Below are 22,873 nucleotides of genomic sequence, written 5' to 3'. Positions count from 1 at the left end.
AAGATCACTAATACCAAAATTACATTCTATAATTATTTAGAACATGTAGGGCCAGATTACACGTGGCGTGCTAATGATAGCGCAGGACGCAATAAGTAATATTGCTGGACCGAGCTAACATTGGCATGTGACTTAATATTACAAGTCCGTGGTAAATTCCTTTTACCAGAGAAGAGTTAGTACGGCCAACATCACTCTAGCATAACCTATACTTTCAAGGGAGATTGCAATTGCTCTAAATAGTGATTATTTTACAAGCTGAAGTTATAGGTTGAGCTCAAGTGCAAACCGAAACTGCTCTAAAATATTTAGCGTGACTTGAGACCTGAAGTAACCTGTAAATAAACTATTACACTTAGAAATAAATATATATATATATAGCAAATGAATGCACTCGCAGGGCTTCTTAAAGGGACAGTCAACACCAGAATTTTTGTTGTTTAAAAAGATAGATAATCCCTTAATTACCAATTTCCCAGTTTTGCATAACCAACACAGTTATAATAATACACATTTTACCTCTGTAATTACCTTCTATCTAAGCCTCAGCAGACTGCCCCCTTATTTCAATTCTTTTGACAGACTTGCAATTTAGCCAATCAGAGATATCTCCATGGTAAATTCACGTTCATGAACTCAATGTTATCTATATGAAACACGTGAACTAATGCCCTCTAGTGGTGAAAAACGATCAAAATGCATTTAGATTAGAGGCGGCCTTCAAGGTCTAAGAAATTAGCATATAAACCTCCTAGGTTTAGCTTTCAACTAAGAATACCAACAGAACAAAAACAACTTTCCAATTGGTGATAAAAGTAAATTGGAAAGTTGTTTAAAATTACATGCCCTAGCTGAATCATGAAAGTTTTTTTTGGACTTGACTGACCCTTTAATAATGAGTCAAAAATGAATTTATTCCGCAGCGACTTAAACTCAGGAGGAAGTGGTAGACAAGGAGCCACGAGTAGAGTTAACCCCCTGTTATAGGTACCAGGAGCTTGTAGCGGGCTCCCGGAATGTTCCAAGTAAAATCCGTACTAGCATAATTAATGATTATTAACTGAATTATAACAGTATTCAGTGGTCTAGGGACTAGTTCGGTCAGTCTGAGTAGAATTATGCATGCATTTAGCCGAGTCTTAACTTAGATTCAGGAGAAGAGGACCTATCTTCAAGTAGTATGCAACCAAGGAAGGATGTTTTTTTTTCTGTTGTTTAGCTTTTTTGTAACCTTATGTCCTTCTTGTTTTTCTGTTTAAACCAGATGAAATGGAATTTAAATTCAATTACCAATTGTTTTCCGCTAAGTTAACTATTGTCATGCAACAAAAGAAACAGAGATGTATTTGATTTGTACTGTATTGGAGCTGCGTCTCCTATATTGTTGATTTAATTTATCCTTTTCAATAAACGATTTATAAAAAAAAAAAAAAAAAAAAAAAAAAAAAATGAATTTATTGACGTTTTGGGGTTCAAACAGACCCGTTCATCAGGAATTCTGAGAGTGCATTCATTTGCTATATATCTACTTCATTTTTGCACCCAGGCAGACGGCCCAGGAGGGTGGATTCACTTCAAGGAGTTTGATATATATATATATATATATATATATATATATATATATATAATCAAAATAACAAGAGTATTGCATTGAGCAAGGATACTTTTTTTATTGGACTAACTATACATTTATAAGTTGACAAGCTTTCGGAAGAGTTCCTTCCTTTATCAAGTCTAAAGCAAAAAGTATCATTGCTCAATGCAATACTCTTGTTATTTTGATATCTAAATCTCTGGACTAACACGGCTACTCCAATCAACGTATATATATATATATATATATATATATATATACTTTTTATTAAAAAAATATAATTTCGGTATTGTTAAAAATGTTTTAAAAATGTTAAAAAGGAAAGTGATATGGCAAAGTGTTTGACTGGGAAGGGCTTCAGTATATATATATATGTCTAAGTATGTGTATGTATACGTCTATAGTTCTGTATACATGTGTATTTATGTGTTTACAGGTGTAAATATGTTTGTGCACACATACAAACATATATATTCATATCTATCTATCTGTATATATTCATATAGATATTAAGGTATAGATATATATTTTACACAAAAAATAATAATATATAGAAATATCTATATAAAAATAAAAAGAACATTTTCTTCTAAGTGAAGAACAGAGATGTGAAGTATCGCTAAAGCATCTTTGGCTTTATCGCAGTGGATCTTGCGCAGTGTCGGGTTAGTGCGCAAGTGATAACTAATAAGGCTTTTGTAGCACACCCCATAGATGTCTATGAGGAAGAGCTAGTGCAGTCGTGATATTCGTCCTGAAGTTAGCTCACCTGAGTCTTTCGCTCACACACTAGCTTTTTACTTTCAACATGTAATATGCACGCTAATACAAACACGCTAATTTTTTTTAAACACAGTTTGCTCTTGATTGGAAAAAAAATTAGAGCATCACTTGTAATCTGGACCCACATTGTTTTTGTTTTTAGGATGTAACTCCCCAATAGTGTAACTGTATATAGCAAGTATTGGTAGATATATTTTAAGAAGAGTATTCCCTTAAAGGGAATATAGCCCATTCTTTCATGTACAATCTCTTGTTCATTATGTTGCATTTAAAGGGACATAAAAACCAAAATATTGATTTCATTATGTAAATAGAGCATGTGATGTTAAACAATTTTCCAATTTACTTCTATTATCAAATGGGCTTCATTATCTTGGTATCCTTTGTTGAAGGAGCAGCAATTGGGAAACCAATGACAAGAGGCATTTCTGTGCAGCCAATGATCAGCTGCTGCCTCCCAGTAATACATTGCTGCTACTGAGCCTACCTAGGTATCATTTTCAACTAAGGATACCAAGAGAACTAAGCAAATTAGTTAATAGAAGTAAATTTGAAAGTTGTTTAAAATCACATACTCTATCTGAATCATGAAAAAAGTGTGGGTTTCATGTCCTTCAATAAATATAATGCATATTAATAACGACATCATTTATATGCGAATTGTCTGTTTAAAGGGACACTGAACCCAACATTTTTCTTTTGTGATTCAGATAGAGCATGCATTTTTAAGCAACTTTCTAATTTACTCCTATTATCAAATTTTCTTCATTCTCTTGGTATCTTTATTTGAAATGCAAGAATGTAAGTTTAGATGCCGGCCCATTTTTGGTGAACACACTGTGTTGTTCTTGCTGATTGGTGGATAAATTCACCCACCAATAAACAAGTGCTTTCCAGGGTCCTGAACCAAAAAATAGCTTAGATGCCTTCTTTTTCAAATAAAAAAAAGCAAGAGAACGAAGAAAAATTGATAATAGGAGTAAAGTAGAAAGTTGCTTAAATTTGCATGCTCTATCTGAATCATGAAAGAAAAAATTTGGGTTCAGTGTCCCTTTAACAAACATTATTGCTAGTCGATATATATGATTTTACAATAATTGTGTTGCGTTATTTAGAGCTCTTTGATCCCTCATTTCAGCTACTTGAAGTAAACAATAATTATTTAACAGAACAATTATAAGTGTTACAACTTACTAGGGATGGGCGAATGTTTCGCAACATTTGAAAAATGAAACTAATTTTAACACATTTGTGTTTGTACAACATTCAAACATTTGTTTAATGTAATAGTATTTCTAATGTTCTCTTTAAATGTAATATTTGAATTATGCAATATTCAAAATAGAAACATTTGAATTTATATATTTGTATCTATTATGTATCAATTTACTAAATTCCCTACCACGTGAACTATTGAACTTCTGAATAGTATTTGTTAAATCGAATGTTACATTCGAAATTTTTAATGTGGACATTCGATCTAATTATAAACATTCGAAAGTGACATTCGAAAACTGTAAATAGCATTCGATTACAAAATTTTTAAGAATATAAATTCTTATCAACATTCGATTATATAAATCGAATTTCTACAATAACATTCGTTCTAACATTCGAATTCGAATATAAACACATTCGCCCATCCCTACAACTTATACATACTAATAAGTCATCTGGTGCTCAGTACCTTTGTTGACAGCTTGTAGCTGTTTCTCGGACTCAGAGTCTGTTCGAGACTGAAGCGCAGCGACCCCTTCAGGAGGCAGAGAGGAAGACAGCTGTGGTGACTCTCTCTTAAATGGTTCCAAGCTCAGCTTTAACTGAATAGTAGAGAGATTGAGGTGAGAGAGAGTAAGAAGGAGTGAAACGTCAAGGAGCAGAATGAAGAGTTTATGGAGAATTGGAGGGAAGTAGAAAAAAGTATTATAAGGAGCAGGAGCTTAGAAAAAAAAAGAGAAAATGTGTCAAAAAATACAGTAGAAATTAAAGGAATGATGTGAAAAGCCCAGAAAAAAAAATTGGGATGAGATAAAAAATAAATAAAATAAAGAGCAACCCTATACAAATCACAGTTGCATTTTTTTCCCCTGCGTTTCCCAACTCCAGTCTTTAGGAGCTACTAAAAAGCGATGTATTTTTTACATTACTTTAGATCACATGTCCATAGGCCTCCCTAAAAGGCCAGATTTTGAGGATATCTGAACTAGAGCACGTTTTTTTTTTCTCAATAAAAATATGTATTAATTAGTTTTCTCTCTTGTTATAGTACTTACATTATATCCTCAATTCTACCTCTTGGCCTGTAAAGCCTAAAATATTTACTATCTATACCTTTACAGAAAACGTTTACAGACACTTGGTTAGATAACCACAATAGCTGAGCGTGTGGCGTACTTAACCCTTTGAGTGCTAAGCACTTTCCCACCTGGGTGCTAAGGTTTTTTAAAGTGTTTTTTAATTTTATATTTTTTATTTCAGATCCCCAAGACTTACACTGTTGGAAAGGTTAGGCGATTACCTTTCCAACGGTTGGTCTTGGAGGTCTGTAGCTGCTTAGATGCCTGAGATACAGGCTTCTAAACAGCGTGCCCCCTGCTCCTATATTTAACACTGTTAATGTTAAATAAAGTTGCGTAGTGACGTCATCACGTCATTGCTCGTGACGTCACCGCGCATAACGTGAAGCCCCGGCGATGCCTGTCACTATGCAGGCCCGATCGCCGGGGTAGGAGCGGGTGGGAGCCCCCAGATCTTCCTCAAGGTGGGAGAGTGCTAGTGATGGCTCTGAGCCGTCGTTAGCACCAGAGTGGGACACTACGTCAAAAATTAAACTATCATGATTCAGATGTAAAGCTTTACAATTTACTACCATTATCAAACTGTGCACAGTATTTTTATATGCAGACTTTCTGCAGCAGTTTCTACTGAGCATATGCATGAGTGCACAGTGTATAGATATATAGGTCTGTGATTCGCTGATTGCTGTCATGTCATACAAAGGGCAGGGGTAAAAGAAAAAAGTAAGTGCTATTGTATGTTCTTTTTATGATGCATTTTTTGTTTATGCAAATCTCCTGTATTTAATGGTCCGTTAAGCACTGCAGTTGGGAAACTATGGTCTCTTCAATGACAACACAGTGCTTTGCCAATGCGAGGCTTAAATTAACTTACATATTCCACCAAAAACGGTTCTTGGACCCTAACCTCTAATTACCTCGCCGTGTGGCCAGTAATGAGAGACAGGGTAAGGCCAAGGCTGGAAGCGACCCTCCCCAGGGGGTGGAGGGACAGTCGGAGGAGAGTCCAGAGGGGTATACGAAAGTGGGAGAGGGGGCCGAGGGGGGCCCGAATCCTGAAGCGGAGAGGAAGCCAGAAAGTGTTAGCAGCAAGGAGGGTTAAGAAAAGAGGGCAAAGCTGAAAAATGAAAACGGGAAAAAAACAGAAAGGAGAAACATAGCACAACTTTTATATAAAGGGACAGTAAACATATATATCTGCACAACTGAAAAGAGTACTATGTCTTGAAGAGCTAATTTTAACAAGGATTTTAGCCCACTTGATAGCCCACGCTGCAGCATTTTTAAGAGGTTTATTTGCAAATCACAACTGCATCACTAGTGCTGTTCTCTTTACTGCAGCTTAGACAATGTAGCACCATAGGAGTGCGCTACAGCTAAACAATGGCAAAATAAATTATGTTTACTGTCCCTTTAAGGCAAAAGAAGGAATTAGGATTAGAGACACATCTATTAGAATAAACAGAAATATAGAGTGAAATATGGCAAAGAAATGTGGTCCTGTGAAAGATATTTGATAGCTACATGCTTTTTATGCATATACCTTAAAGGGACAGTCTAGGCCAAAAAAAACTTTCATGATTCAGATAGGGCATGTAATTTTAAACAATTTTCCAATTTACTTTTATCACCAATTTTGCTTTGTTCTCTTGGTATTCTTAGTTGAAAGCTTAACCTGGGAGGTTCATATGCTAATTTCTTAGACCTTGAAGGCCACCTCTTTTCAGAATGCATTTTAACAGTTTTTCACCACTAGAGGGTGTTAGTTCACCTATTTCATATAGATAACACTGTGCTCGTGCACTTGAAGTTATCTGGGAGCAGGCACTGATTGGCTAGACTGCAAGTCTGTCAAAAGTACTGAAATAAAGGGGCAGTTTGCAGAGGCTTAGATACAAGATAATCACAGAGGTTAAAAGTATATTAATATAACTGTGTTGGTTATGCAAAACTGGGGAATGGGTAATAAAGGGATTATCTATCTTTTAAAACAATACAAATTCTGGTGTAGACTGTCCCTTTAATCCTGGTGGAATGATTTATTCCAAACAAGGGGGTATAATCCAATATGAGCCACATAAAGCGATTTGCACAGTTTTTCAGACACAGAACCATATCAATTCACTAGCGACGTAACTTTTTAATTTTCTATAAGGTACAGGGAAAACCAGTAACCTGCGGGCAAACACTTCCATTTCACGTTGGCTTGTTTTGCACTTTTTTTTTTAACAAATGTTTTAGTTTTTGGACATACTAGATTCACATGTATTAATATACATGATCATTTTCTGGTTTAAAAGTTAAATAAAACACTTTTAAACTAGAAAACTTGTACACAAATAAAATATGATCATCAAAATGTTGTGATATGAATGCAGTTAAAGGGACAGTAGTGTATAGTGCTTTGTAATCCATCCCCAAGATATTGAATCAGTTTAAGCTATTTACATGAAAATTTAAAGGGACATGAAACACAAATTTTTTTATTTCATGATTCAGAAAGAGCATGCTATTTTAAACAACTTTCCAATTTACTTCTATTATTTAAATTGCTTCCTTCTCTTGTTATCCTTTGCTGAAAGGTTTATCTAGGTAAGCTCAGGAGCAGCAAAGAACCTAGGTTCTAGCAGCTGATTGGTGGCTGAATATATATACCGATTGTCATTGGCTCTCCCATGTGTTCAGTTAGAAACCAGTAGTGCACTGCTGCTCCTTCAACAATTGATACAAAAAGAACGAAGCAAATTTGATAATAGAAGTAAACAGGAAAATTGTTTAAAATTGTATGTTCTGCCTAAATCACAAAATATTTTTTGGGGGTTTCATGTCCCTTTAACCCTTTGTCACCCATCTGCCTATGGAATTGTCCCTCTTTGAGTCATTGGACACTACAGCCAATCAAATAAGAACATGGTCTCTTACCAAGCTGCCATAAAATGTATAGTGAAGTATCATACAATATGCCAAAGGCAAAATCAGAAGATGCTACAGAGATGTTTACTTGTAGTGTTTCATGAATATATACAGAGCCCTTTAGTATGTCGCCATCTGGTGGGGACATATAAAATTACCATTCACACAGGTAAGGAAATACTTTATTTACAGTATATTGCTGACACTAGCAAACAAATTACCAGCCCTTTAATCCTCTGGTAGTTATCTGTTACTGTGACTGTGAAGTCCTCACTTACCTCACTGGTAGTCTGTTTAGTGGGAGAACCTTGAGACCCAGAGATCAGGGAAAATGGGCTGAGGGGGCTGGTTAGACTGGCAGAACTCAGCGGGCTGGCTGGGCTGTTGGAACTAAAGGTAGCGGAAGGACCTGCGACCACTAAGAAAAAACAAACAAAAAATGACCAACTTTAGTTGAAAGTTAAACCTAGGTAGGCTCATATGCTAATTCCTTAGCCCTTGAAGGCCACCTCTTATCTGAATGCATTTTACAGTTTTTCACAGCTAGACAGCACTAGTTCCTGTGTGCTAAATAGATAACATTGTGCTCACACCGTGGAGTTACTGATTGGCTAAATGCATGTCAGTCAAAATAACTGAAATAAGGGGGCAGTCTGCAGAAGCTTAGATACAAGGTAATCACAGAGGTAAAAAGTGTATTAATATAACAGTGTTGGTTATGCAAAACCGGGGAATGTAAAGTAGGGATTAACTTTTTAAACAATAACATTTTTGGTGTTTACTGTCCCTTTAAGAGACTTTTTAATTTACTTCTATTGTCAAAATTAAGTTGTCTTGGTATCCTTTGTTGAAAAGCATAACTGGGTAGACTCAGGAGCATCAATGCACTACAGGGAACTAGCTTGGGATTGGTGGTTACACAAATATGCTTCTTTTCACTGGCTCACCAGTAGTGCATTGCTGTTCTAGATCTGATTTTAACTATGTGTTTAACTCATTTGTAGAGGTTAAGCACATATGCACAGTGGAATAATAAAATTCTATTAACATATTAGAGTTATTCCCCCCCACCCCCCTTATGTAACCACTGGATAATGTTCATCTGTATATATGGGCTTTTATAAAGGTACCTACAGTAATGCTTGGCTGTATATGGAGGTTTGCATTTAAGCATTTAAAAGTCTCACCTCGGTGCTTGGCTGTATCAGTGCCGCGAGATGGATTATTTTTCCTTAACCCTTCCATTACATCCTGAATTCTCCAAATCTCTCTCTGGATGTGTCTGTTCATCAGTTCATTCTGCAGGTAATAACACCAGTGAGGTAGGTACAACAGAGTGAACTTCCCTTCCTCCTGTACTGTGTCATTCTGTTCCTCTCTTACCTGTATATTGAGGTTGAGTTGCTCCCATAGAGCATCATGCAGCGCGGACACCTCCCCTTCTAGGGCTTCATATTCCATACTGCTATTATTTAGTGCCTGGCAGAAACAAAAAGAATTATAGTGACTCTGTTGTCTATTATCCTCCTTTCAGAGCCCTTTATTGGCGTAATATTTACCGTGGTCGCTTGTGAAAGTTCCACACGGATACTGATCAGCTGGTTCTGCAGAGATTCCTTTCGGTGCAGCAATTTCTCTGGAAACGCTGTCTGGTTACCAAACATTTCCATTTCCTGATGTGTTCCCATTAAAGCACTTTCAAGACTCTCCTGTCATAGAGAAAAAATACCAAATGATCACATCACTTCATCTCAGTAATAGATTTCCAATAATTCAGTTTTTTGGTTGTTTTTTTTTTTTTACCAAAAACTAATGAAAAGTTTATTCAAAAGAAATTGTAAACTCACTTTATATTATAAAAACATGAAAGTCAGCATTACATTTTCACGATACAGATAAAGTATGCAATTTTAAGAGACTTTTCCATTGACTTCTATTATCAAAATTACTTCACTCTCCTAGAATCCTTTGCTGAAAATCAATACCTATATAGGCTCAGGTGCAGCAATGCACTAGTGGGAGTTAGCTGGTGATTGGCGGCTACACACATATGCCACTTGCCATTAACTCACAAGATAAGTTTAGCTACCTCCCAGTAGTGCATTACTGCTATGGAGCTTATTTTAGCTATTAAGTTTAAAGGGACAGTCTACACCTTTACATCTTAAAGTCTTACCTTAGATTAAGCTGCAAATAGCCTCCTGCACTCTTTCTTTATAATACAGCAGTAACAGTAAAAAAGTTATTTTAAAATGACTATTGTTTATGGTCACTTAGAAATGGCTGTCAAGCTCCGCCCACTGATGACATCACAATCTGCGCTCCATCTACGCACTCTACTGAATAGCTTTGACAGTCTGTTAAATCCAGTTAGTGAGTCTTTTGTTACTAGTGAAGCCTGTTATGTAGCCCAAATCATGATGTCATCAGTGGGTGGAGCTTAGCCAGCCATTTCAAAGTGTCCAGAAACAATATTCATTTTAAAATAACTTTTTTGCTGTTCCTGCTGCATGATATAGAAAGGGGTGCAGGAAGTTATTTGCAGCTTTATCTAAGGTAAGACTTTAAGATGACTAAGCTGTAGTTATATGCAAGCAATAGTGCAATAGTAAAATGCTCCAAAACAGTTAAAAATGGGCAACGAGAGAATTTTATTATTATTATTATTATTATTATTCTTTATTTATAAAGCACCAACAGATTCCGTAGCGCTGCCTATGGGTACAAAGGTAAAAGTACAACGGAGAAACAATACAATAAAAGACAAAGTTTTACAGACAAATACAGAGGGGATTGAGAGCCCTATTCCCGTGGGAACTTACAATCTAGATGGGTAGGAGGATGAGAAACAGGAGGTGGGGACTGCTAAGGTGAGAATGATATTAGTGAGGATATAGATGAGTGCAACTGTTAGGTAAGTGGAATTCATTTGTTACTGAGTCGGGTGATAAGCTTCCCTGAACAAAAAAGGTCTTTAGGGAGCGTTTCAATGAGAACAGGTTAGGGGCAAGTCTGACAGCTCGAGGAAGTACATTCCATAGGGTTGGTGCCGCACGAGAGAAGTCCTGTAGTCTAGCAAGGGAGGAGGTGATGGTGGAGGAGGCAAGGAGCAGGTCATTGTTGGATCTTAGGGGGTGGGCTGGAGTATATTTGTTGATGAGTGAGGACAGGTAGGGTGGGGCAGCATTTGTGAGTGCTTTGTAGGTCAGGGTGATAATTTTGAATTTAACTCTGCTGTGAATTGGGAGCCAGTGAAGGGACTCACAGAGAGGTGCAGCAGAAACATAGCATTGAGAGAGGTGGATTAGCCTGGCAGAGGCATTTAGGGTGGATTGAAGGGGGGAGAGGCGGGAGAGAGGGAGGCCAGTTAGTAGGTTATTACAGTAGTCAAGGAAATTACCAGGGAGTGGATTAGCTGTTTAGTAGTTTCAGCGCGTTTAGAAACGGACTCATTTTGGAGATATTATGTAGGTGGTTGCAGCAGGATGAAGAGAGCAATTGGATGTAGGGAATGAAGGACAGATTTGAGTCAAGTGCGACTCCAAGGCAGAGGACTTGGGGTGATGTGGAGATAGTGGTGCCACCAACAGTGATAGAAACATAAGAAACTGGAGTAGAGTTAGAGGGGGGGGGGGATTAGAAGTAGTTTGGTCTTGGACATCTTTATTTTTAGGTGGTGAGAGGCCATCCAGGAGGAAATGCCAGATAAGCAGTCGCTGATGTGAGAATTTAAAGAAGGAGAGAGTGCAGGGGTGGATAGGTAGATCTGGGTATCATCAGCATAGAGGTGATAGTTGAAGTCATAGCTGTTGATAAGTTTACCCAGTGAAGAAATGTAAACAGAGAAGAGTAGAGGACCCAGGACAGAGCCTTGAGGTACTACAACAGACAGAGGCAATGGAGAGGAGGAGTCACCAGCAAAAGAGACAGAGGAGGATCTGTTAGAGAGATAAGAGTGAATCCAGGAGAGGGCAGTGTCAAAGAGCTCAAGAGAACTGAGAGTCCATAGGAAGATAGGATGGTCAACAGTGTCAAAGGCAGCAGAGAGGTCAAGTAAGATGAGTATAGAGTAGTAGCCTTTGTTTTTAGCAGAAAGGAGATTGTTTGTAACCTTGGTGAGGGCAGTCTCAGTTAAGTGTTGGGGACGGAAGCCAGATTGCAGGGGGTCGAGCAAAGAGTTGGAGGACAGGTAGTGGGTTAGGCTATTGAAAACTAGTTTTTCAAGGATTTTTGAAGCTAGCGGGAGCAGTGATATGGGGCAGTAATTTGCAGGAGAGTTTGGGTCGAGGGAGGGTTTTTTGAGGATGGGGGTGACCTTTGCATGTTTGAAGGAGGCAGGGAATAAAACCGGTAGAAAGGGATAGGTTGAATATGTGAGTAAAAGCTGGGGGTATTAAATGTGAAGGAAAAGGGTCAAGTGGGCAGGTAGTGAGGTGTGAGGAAGAGAAAAGGGAACCCACTTCACTCTCAGTGGGTGGAAGGAGGGTGCAGGGAGTGGCAGAGGGGGTGACCGGAAGTGAAGTTGGGAGATTGCGGGCTTGTGTTGGGATGTTGCTTCGGATGGCAAGTGTTTTTATTAAAAAAGTAGTCAGCCAGGTCTTGAGCACTAAATGCAGATGAAAGGGGTGGCGCAGGAGGGTAGAGTAGAGAGTTGAAAATGGAAAAGAGTCTTTTAGGGTTTGAGGAGTGAATGGATATAAAAAAAAGAGAAGTAGGTTTGCTTAGCTAAGTGAAGGGCAGAGGTGTAAGAATAAAGAATGAACTTATAATGGATGAAATCAGATTCAGAGTGGGAGCATTTTTGGAGGTGGCGTCTTTGCTGAGAGTGCCAAGGCTGGAGCTGATGATGTGGGGCTTTGCGTAGTTGGGGAGGAGCGAGAGTGTCAAGTGCAGAGGAGAGAGTATTGATATAGTGGGTTGTAGCAAGGTCGGGACAGGATATCGTGGAATTTTGGGGGAGGCCTTTTTGAATAAGGCTGGAAAGTTGTAGTATCCAAAAAAGTCCACAGCAGCAAAGTTAGTCTTCAGAGAATTATACCTTTATTTTCATATCAAATGCAACGTTTCGGCAACGTTATAATTCTCTGAAAACTAACTTTGGTGCTGTGGACTTTTTGGATACTTTACTGATTTGAGGGTAGCAGTAACCACTTACCACATGCACCACTATTGTAAGTGGAGAGAGTGATTACTATAGGGTGCTGAGCTCATTGACTGATTTTGTTGGAGAGGATCCACAGTGTATAGATTTCTACAGGTGAGGGGGGGAGAAGTCGGTTTAGCCTGTATATTAAGATTAAAGGTGAGCAAATGCTGGTCTGAGATAGAAATGGGTGACAGGCAACATCAGAGAGAGAGCAGAGATAGGAGAATACCAGATCAATAGAATGTCCATCGCGGTGAGTAGGAAATAGGGAGGATTGTGAGAGGCCGAAGGAGTTAGTGAGTGAGAGAAGTTTAGAGGCAGCGGGGGCAGATGGGTTATCAATGGGAATGTTGAAGTGAGTCTTTTGTTACTAGTGAAGCCTGTTATGCAGCCCAGATCATGATGTCATCAGTGGGTGGAGCTTAGCAGCCATTTCAAAGTGTCCAGAAACAATATTCATTTTAAAATAACTTTTTTGCTGTTCCTGCTGCATGATATAGAAAGGGGTGCAGGAAGCTATTTGCAGCTTTATCTAAGGTAAGGCTTTAAGATGACTAAGCTGTAGACTGTCCCTTTAACCCTTTTGCGGGGGTTAAACACATAGTTATATGCCAGCAATAGTGCAATAGTAAAATGCTACAAAACAGTTAAAAATGGGCAAAAAGAGAATGTATGAGCTGAGGAATTAAAGAGACAGTATAATAATCTAAAAACATGAATTTATTCAATAGGAGAAACCTCACTCCTCTCCTACCTTCTCAGCTCTCAGCTGTTGTACTAACCGGTCCTGTTCCCTCACCACTTTGTGTTGCTCACACAATCTTCCCAGGAGCTTCTGAAATAGAGAAAGGAGAAATGAAACATTGATTTGGGGCATACAAAAGTTCAAGTATAAGAAAGTCTGCAATATTTCCCGGTAGGGTTATCTAACTCTAGTTCTTGGAGGCCCAAACGTGGCATGGTTTAAGAATCTCTATGTATAAGAAGTAAAGTCATGGCATTTATAGTACAATAAATGCATGCGCTAATTCATTAGAGAATGTCATTTTGGCACTACTGCTGGTCCTTCAAGTCTATGCAAAGGGGTTACACACATAATTAAAGTACTACTCAGGAGCTTCAAAGAATTGCTGGTCCTGAGTCGGCACAGCGTGAGTCAATTAGCAGCGGCAATTGCGCTGTTGGGTTGTGCGACTACCGCAAACGGTTTAAACACATAGGACGTGTTGATCAAAAACTCGCTGGAATAGAAAGAATTTATGCAAAAGCTTTGGGTACTTTTTTAAGCATTATTTTCTATGTATGTATCTCTCCTATTTTTCTTATACTTTGTAAGCTGAAAACAGAATTGTGAGTGTCAGACATGTATTTAATCTGGAATGGAATTGTCATAGTTTAGGACTTAGCTTATAAATAAGATATAAAAATGATATCATGGCCACAAGAATCAATGACATCATTTTCTGAGTGAGATCACTTGGGAGGAGTTCTCATGCTTAGGGTTAGGAATTGTTGTTACCATTGAAGAGACCCGAAACACTAAATACTTTTCATGCACCACGCACTTCCCTCTAATCATGGGTGCCGCCATTTTGAAACCTAAGTTACACTGCACGTATCTGAAGTAGAGTTACTCCACATGTGGGATGTAGTGAAAGATAGATTGTAACATAGTGGCACCAATGAATAGAGGGGGGAGGGAATCACCTCAATGATGTGCTTATAAAATGTATTTAGTGTTTATTGTCCCTTTAACTCCCTGGATATCAAAGAGGCCTTGTTTTGGCATTCAAAGAATTAATTGGAATTCCTGCACAGGCAACATTTCTATGGGCACAGCAACACTGTGGTTGCTATATTTTGACAGCCACAATATAGTTGTCCAAGTGACATTACCACACAGGAATCCAAAATACCACAAAATGGCTCTCTTACATCTGTGTCCTGCTCGTTGATCTTGTAACTCTGCAGAGCCTCTCTATATGGGTCAGCGTAGGGCGATACCTGAAAACAGAAGAAGACTGTCACAGCATATTCTACAACTAAATGGGTTGTAGTTTCAGTATGCATTTTCCCATCATCTTGTGTAAAATGCTGCCTGCACATCAAGAGTTGGGTGACTTATTGTGTCTATTTGCAAACTCTGTAGCAAAAGGGAATAAAACAATAATTATAGGGAAAACTCTTTATTCAAAAGATGGAGAGACTTAGTATTCAAGGACATATTTATATTGTTTAATTAGACAGATCACATTTTCCTGTATTTATTCTTTATATTTGTTACCATGCAATGTGATTGCAGTCTACATAAATATTTTTTTCACACATCTTAAAAAAAGGTTAAATTTTTAAATGGGATGGACGTCACCCAACTTCTGAAATACTGCAACGTTATCAGCCTCAATCTTACAGAGAGCTGTGTGGACAGCATGCTGTGACTATGTACAATGGATAGTATATGAAGATGTTCCAACCAAATAGCAGCTACCTCTTCCTGATCTTACAGTCCCCATCGCTTCTGTCTTTGTATTGTCCTTTAAGTACCTCCCACGCTCTTCATACACAAGAACACTCCCCCTAAGAATGCCAAATGGGTGACTTTGGTGGCATTGATGAGGGAGGCGTCATGACAAAGGTGTGGCATTACCTGTAAGATACTGTACAGTGTGTCCAGCCTAAGACCAGGGGCCACAAGGATGCCCTCAAAAAGATCTACGTCCTAATGCACTGAAGTATTTTAAAGATCCTTCAAATAGACTTCATCTCAGCCCAAGCTGATTACATGGTTGTCTGATAATATAGTTAAATATTCGCTTTTTTCTCCAGCTATCTCCATTTGAAACACATAGGCCTAGATTATACGTGGAACACAACAATAGTTGTGCTATTATACGTTAAAATAGCTCAAGTGCAATCAATAGCTCTTCTATTTTTGTGCTCATATTACAAGTTCTAAGTTGTTTTGTTATTGCTGGGGCATGCTAATAACATGGGGGTGATCTAAATATCCCACATAACAGACTTCTATGGGTGCACACAGTAAAATTCATGTTGGATATCACTCAAACACTAAACCGGGGGGGCACTAATAGTTATGGAGTTCTTCATGTAGTTCTGTGCTATACTTCTCAATTTAAATTCAGCCTACTCTTAGTGTAAGACCAGGGCCGGATTTATAATAAGGCAGAGTAAGCATGTGCCTGCAGGCGCCATCCATAGAGGGGTGCCTGTCTCTGCCTATAATAAATACCGGTCAGCCGGCGACCTTAAAGGGATACTAAACCCAATTTTTTTCTTTCATGATTCTGATAGAGCAAGCATTTTAAACCAACTTTCTAATTTACTCCTATTATCAATCTTTCTTCGTTCTCTTGATATCTTTATTTGAAAAGCAGGAATTAGAGCTTAGGAGCCGGCTCATTTTAGGTTCAGCACCTGGTTTCCGCTTGCTGATTGGTGGATAAATGTACCCACCAATCGTCAAGCGCTATCCAGTGTTCTGAACCAAAAAATATCTTTCATTCTTTCATTGATAATAGGAGTAAATTTGAAAGTTGCTTAAAATTGCATGCTCTAACAGAATAAGAAAAACATTGGGTTTAATATCCCTTTAACCTAACAGCACTGCACATGCGTGGTGGCCATCTTTTTTTAAGGTCACCACGATTATTTTATAGGCACAGCATCCGGCTTCCCCTGTGCATGTGCAATGCTTGCAGCAGCCTTAACAAATATGGCCGCCACACACGCATAGTGCTGTTATTTGACTGCTGGCGGCCATCTTAGTTAAGGTTGCCAGCACATCTGCAAACGTGAGTGGGGAGTGCGGGGGGGGGGGGGCTATAAAACCTGGCCCTGAGTAAGACTGAGCATAAGATAACACAACCATGATATTAAATGGGCTCCACTATCTAAAAAAAAAATTGGGGAAGAGCATGTGCCTATTTTTCCCCCAACTAACTCAAATAGCAGTTAATCCCACCGTTAGTGACCATTACCCCTTACACAAAAAAAAAGTTTTATAGAGCAGAAATACAATTTGTTTTAATATAAATTTTTAAAATCTGTTCACCAGCTCTGCAAGTGAATCAAATATTCCAATGTGGCCCCAAATTTTAAAAGGTTGCAAATTGTAATGCCGCATTTTTTATTTTAAAGAGACACTGACTTATTTGAGAGTAACCAAATTTTCATGAAAATGACATGAGGATGGGTTGAGGGTCTCATGCAGAGCGAGTGCTCTCTTACTTGCATGAAGATCTGCGCTCGGGGGGAGGAGTGTACCATGTCATTCACCATGCTGATCAGAGTTTCACTCTCACTCATCTGTAGCAGGCAGTAGGGGAAAGACAAGGTGAGGAGATACTTATCCAGTCAAAGCTCAGACACTCCCTGTGATAACCACCCATAGACTGTGCAACACCCTGGTATCTCACTAATATGACAAGGACAAATATATTAAGGGATTGAAATGAAGTTCACATTAAAGGTGGTTCCAGGAAACTTAATAATAAACACCTAGAAAAAGAGGATATGAACTGTTGAAGGATGGAAACGTCTCTTGGAGTATTATGAGTAGTGTATTAAAGGGACATTGCACTCAAGCATTTAAAGGGACATGAAAGTCAAAATTAAACTTTCATAGTTGAGAGAGAGCACACAATTTTCAGAGACTTTTTAATTCACTTCTATTATAAAATTGGCTTTATTTTCTTGGTAGTTTTTGTTAAAAAACATACCTAAGCAGGTTCAAGAGATAATGCGCTACTGAGAGCTAGCTGGTGATAGGTGGCTACACACATATGCATTTTATAAGCAATTATACATTTTCAGTGTAGCCACTGCCTATAGTGACATAAGAAAGCTGACATGCTGAGAACTTAAGTTGCATTCTGCCTCTTCTGAGCATGGGCTCCCTATTTCTCTAGCAGTCACTGAACAGTAAACCAGCTCAAGTTGCTCTAGATTTGTGACATCACCTATAGTGACATAAGAAAGCTGACATGCTGAGCACTTAAGTTGCATTCTGCCTCTTCTGAGCATGGGTTTCCTGTTTCTCTAGCAGTCACTGAACAGTAAACCAGCTCATGTTGCTCTAGATTTGTGACAACACCTATAGTGACATAAGCTGAGCACTTAAGTTGCATTCTGCCTCTTCTGAGCATGGGTTTCCTGTTTCTCTAGCAGTCACTGAACAGTAAACCAGATCATGTTGCTCTAGATTTGTGACATCAAGCTAGATATGCCTTCCTGTATAGACCCCAGCCCCCTTGTAGGGCTGTGGCAGGAGGTAATGGACCCTGCACAAATGAAGTTAAAAAAAATAAATACATGGTAAAATATTTTAATATGATAAATAATACATATTGCAATGTTTTCTAGTGGATATAACCCACTGCTTAGTGTTTTTTTACTACAACAATGAAATAGACTGCTTTATGTCCCTTTAACATTGGCTTGCCAGCTGTGCTCCCAGTAGTGCAATCCCCTGAAAAGGGGTTAAAAACATAGTTAAACACATGCACGCAAAAGTGCAATAATAAAGAGCATAATAGAGTATTTTCTTTTTTGCACTTTCATGTCCTTTTAAATTTACACTGAAACTAATACAGCTATATTGCTTTTTAACTTTCAACTAATGTTTGTTGGCTGACAGATACTTCCTATTAATACTCATTAGCTCTTCCAGCTAAGGCTCATTGGCTCGTAGGAGCATTTGTACCCATCAGTTAATAAACATTAGTGAATAGTGATATCAGCCAATGACAACAGCAGAAAATACCCTTCAGCCAATATATATATAAATATATATATATATATTTTATTACCAGGCAAAAATAATCTCTATGTTGAAATGCTACTCGTTCACATAGATGACAGAATTTTCTGAGAACAATGTCCCTTTAACAAATGGTTATAAACCTGTGTTTCGTGGTTAGAATGAACAGATTACAAATACTTAATGATGTATAGCTACAGGCATTTTTTGTTCCCGTTGGTATTTTGATTGGTACACAGCCAAAAAAATAAAAAAATAAAAAATCTGGATATATTGTGCGAACATTGCAGCTAAGGATTCTAGGCAAATGACATGCAAACAATACTCTTGCAGTGTTTGAGACATTTTCATATAAAACATTCTGGACAATGATGGTTCCAAATATATAACTAATTGTTTGGAAAAGGAATTGTACAAGCTTCTATCTCTTCTCTTTTGTCTATAAAAAACTGATAAAATTATCCATTTCATTTATAGCTTCTACCTCTGTTACCAGATGATACAAGGGACATAAAACCCCCCAAAAAATTATTTCATGAATTAGATAGAGAATAACATTTAAAAAAAAAAATAATCCAATTTACTTCTATTATCAAATTAGCATCGTTCTCATGTTATTCTTTGTTGAAGAGATTTCTAGATAAGTAGTGTGCACGTCAGGGGCACTGAATGACAGGAATAGTGCTGCCATCTAGTACTTTTGCTCATGTATGACATTGTTGCAAAACTGCTGCTGCCATATATTGCTGCAGACACGGGCACACTCCTAATATTACATCCCTGCTTTTCAAAACAATGATAACAAGAAAACCAAGCAAATTTGATAATAGAAGTAAATTGTAAAGTTGTATAAAATTGTATGTTCTATCTGAATCATGAAAGAAAATGTTGGGGTTTTATGTCCCTTTAATAAAATGCCAGCACATATGCATGATATATTCTTTTACCTTTCCCTTGCACTGTATAATGTACGGTGTTCTTCCCAGGACCTATATAATGGCCACACCCCCCGGCTGATTTTACTGACCACACGGCTAAAATGTAAGCAAATATTAAAGACCTAGAAACGTGAAAATGTGCATGGGTGCATTTCAGTTTTAAATACAAGCATTTTTGCAGCACACTTCCATTAGCAAAAAATACTTCTAGAAAAAGTTATTACTATTTTTCAGTGGCATATGCACATATGCTGTGAAGGCCTCTGCACCAGTACTTAAGCTCATAGAGCTGGCGGTGGTGTGTATTGTGTCTGTGAAGACTTCATTTGTGTCATACAAACCACTGCTCACTCTCAGAGAAGGTGTGATGCTTGAATGCTGGTGCACAAGTCCTCACAGAATATGTGCGTATGCCACCAAAAAACAGTAATACATTTTACTAGATGCACTTTTGAAATGGAAGTATATTGCAAAAATGGGTCTATATAAAATTAAAATACATCCATGCATGTTTCATATGTGACCTTTCTATACCTTTATAGGGACATTAAACACTTTGAGATGGTAATATAAAATAATAAATCGTATATATATATATATATATATATATATATATATATATATATATATATATATAAAAACCTCTGCAATATGCGTTCATTATTTATTTTGCCCCCTTTTCCTGTAATTCCATTCTGAAATTATGAGCTTTTTAATTCCTGCAGAACACTGTTATATTCCACACAGCCATTGGCCGCACACTCTAGTGACCTATTTATAACTGTCTCTAATTGGTCACAGCAGAGAAAGTAACCTAAGTTACAACATGGCAGCTTCCATTGTTTCTAGACACTAAAAAGTTAAACTTATTTTGTCAATATTTAAACAACTAATGAAACTTTAAAAAAAAAAGCATCTACGTGTTATTCTCAGACTAATCTTTTCTTTGACAGCATCATTCTATCTAGTATTTATGTTGAGTTTAATGTCCCTTTAAGCTAAAAATACCTTATATTTCTTTTTTTTAGCGCTTGTTGTTCAAAGTATCATTAAATCAATTTATTTAAAATTATGTAATTAGTTTGTTCTTTGGATAGCTTAAGTAACGTTTATAAATGACAGAAAATGTTATAATATTATATATTACACTGCCCCATCCAACTACTTCATAACGACACTTGGCTGATCTAATTTTCTGAGGAAAACATGAGCGCACAATCGGCTTCTGTAAAAACTGCATAAACATTTTTGAAGAATTGTTTTAGGATAAAATTCTCAAAAACGTTTTCAATTTTTTTTAACGATTGTTTATGTTCTCTAAGCTTTTGTAATCTACAGATTTATATTTAGTTTTAGTTCCGGCATAATAAGTTAAAAAAAACAAACAAATGTTATAATATAAAAGTAATATACAGAATCTGAAAATGGTCTAGAATTATCGACCCTCATAAAGCCTTGTTATAAAGGTGATATAATGGGGTAAATTTATTAAATGGCGAAAGCATAAGCAGTCGGCATTTTTCATTTCACAAGCATTTCTATTGAAATGCCCCCCCTGCTCACTGGCGGCCAATCGGCCGCTAGCAGGGGCTGTCAATCATCCCAATTGTATCGGATCGTGATGATTTCAATCCGCCAACTAAAAGGTGACCACTGCTTCTTAACTTCCGTTTCCAGACTCGCCTGAAACGATGGGCCTCTGAAGCAGCATCCGCAGTTTAATAAATGGAGCCCAATTTCTCAAATTAATCTATTCACTTATATTTGTCAGTTTTATTAGTGTGTCTTTCTGCCATTAAAGTAATGGCAAACTTTCTACTTTGTACAAACACATCCTGGGTGTTAGCAATATTTTAGATGGGGTTGTAATAAAGATGCACTTTGACTTACTTTTTAATGTAGCACTAAAATCCAAATACCCCTTGCTCTGGCCACTCACTTAAAAACTATTTTTTTGTGAGCAAAAAAAACCCCCAAACGTCTGAGTGCCGTGTGGCTAGCGATCCGATTGGAGAACAGTTCAAACAATTATCTCACAAAAAAAAAACTTTTGAAGTAAGCGGTCGGAGCGTGGGGTATCTCAATTTCAGCGCTGCATTAAAAAGTTAAAGCGCATCTTCATTACAACTGGTGAATTAAACTCCATCTAAAATGTCGCTAACATTCAGGATCTGTTTATACAAAGGGGAATGTTTACCGTCTATAGCTGTGTGAGATGACCAATACATGTAGCACATGGAATGCAAACTGCTAGCAATGTGGAAAAATATTAAACAATAATTACAACTGCAGCATTTGTGAAACACACTTGCAATTTATATTTTTAATTGTAAAATAGTAGTGGTCAGTATTTTTCACCTACACTTAAAGGGACAGTAAAGTAAACATTAACCCCTTAAGGACAAGGCCATTTTTAAATTTCTTTCCCTTAAGGACCAGGGCTATTTTTAAATTTCTGCGGTGTTTGTGTTTAGCTGTAATTTTCCTCTTACTCATTTACTGTACCCACACATATTATATACCGTTTTTCTCACCACTAAATGGACTTTATAAAGATACCATTATTTTCATCATATCTTATAATTTCTATAAAAAACATTTTATAAAATATGAGGAAAAAATGGAAAAAAAACACACTTTTTCTAACTTTGACCCCCAAAATCTGTTACACATCTACAACCACCAAAAAACACCCATGCTAAATAGTTTCTAAATTTTGTCCTGAGTTTAGAAATACCCAATGTTTACATGTTCTTTGCTTTTTTTGCAAGTTATAGAGCCATAAATACAAGTAGCACTTCGCTATTTCCAAACCACTTTTTTTCAAAATTAGCGCTAGTTACATTGGGACACTGATATCTTTCAGGAATCCCTGAATATCCCTTGACATGTATATATATTTTTTTTAGAAGACATCCCAAAGTATTGATCTAGGCCCATTTTGGTATATTTCATGCCACCATTTTACTGCCAAATGAGATCAAATAAAAAAAAATGTTCACTTTTTCACAAATTTTTTCACAAACTTTAGTTTTCTCACTGAAATTATTTGCAAACAACTTGTGCAATTATGGCATAAATGGTTGTAAACGCTTCTCTGGGATCCCCTTTGTTCAGAAATAGCAGACATATATGGCTTTGGCGTTGCTTTTTGGTAATTAGAAGGCCGCTAAATGCCACTGCGCACCACACATGAATTATGCCCAGCAGTGAAGGGGTTAATTAGGGAGCATGTAGGGAGCTTCTAGGGTTAATTTTAGCTTTAGTGTAGTGTAGTAGACAACCCCAAGTATTGATCTAGGTCCATCTTGGTATAGTTCATGCCACCATTTCACCGCCAAATGCGATCAAATGAAAAAAATGTTACATTTTTCACAATTTTAGGTTTCTCACTGAAATTATTTACAAACAGCTTGTGCAATT

The 22,873-nt window shown here is 37.4% G+C and overlaps 1 protein-coding gene across 9 annotated transcripts in view; it reads right to left on the bottom strand.

Annotated features, from left to right (window-relative positions):
* Positions 1 to 22,873, bottom strand: part of PLEKHA6 (pleckstrin homology domain containing A6) — a 300,893-nt gene that overhangs the window by 23,529 nt on the left and 254,491 nt on the right. For 7 of the 9 annotated variants that reach the window (XM_053706697.1, XM_053706698.1, XM_053706699.1 and 4 more), the window contains 8 exons: positions 14,669 to 14,737; positions 13,488 to 13,568; positions 9,147 to 9,296; positions 8,971 to 9,066; positions 8,775 to 8,886; positions 7,866 to 8,005; positions 5,592 to 5,729; positions 4,065 to 4,197 (listed from right to left, as the gene is read on the bottom strand). In XM_053706697.1, the coding sequence (XP_053562672.1) occupies positions 4,065 to 4,197; positions 5,592 to 5,729; positions 7,866 to 8,005; positions 8,775 to 8,886; positions 8,971 to 9,066; positions 9,147 to 9,296; positions 13,488 to 13,568; positions 14,669 to 14,737 (919 nt within the window). Of the gene's footprint in view, positions 1 to 4,064; positions 4,198 to 5,591; positions 5,730 to 7,865; positions 8,006 to 8,774; positions 8,887 to 8,970; positions 9,067 to 9,146; positions 9,297 to 13,487; positions 13,569 to 14,668; positions 14,738 to 16,981; positions 17,060 to 22,873 lie in introns of all 9 variants that reach the window. The other 2 variants (XM_053706706.1, XM_053706700.1) reach the window with 2 other exon arrangements.

The sequence above is a fragment of the Bombina bombina genome, chromosome 3 (genome assembly GCF_027579735.1).
Source record: "Bombina bombina isolate aBomBom1 chromosome 3, aBomBom1.pri, whole genome shotgun sequence".
Taxonomy (NCBI): domain Eukaryota; kingdom Metazoa; phylum Chordata; class Amphibia; order Anura; family Bombinatoridae; genus Bombina; species Bombina bombina.
The sequence above is the reverse complement of the archived record's forward strand: the minus strand, read 5'-3'. Positions and strand labels throughout refer to the sequence as shown.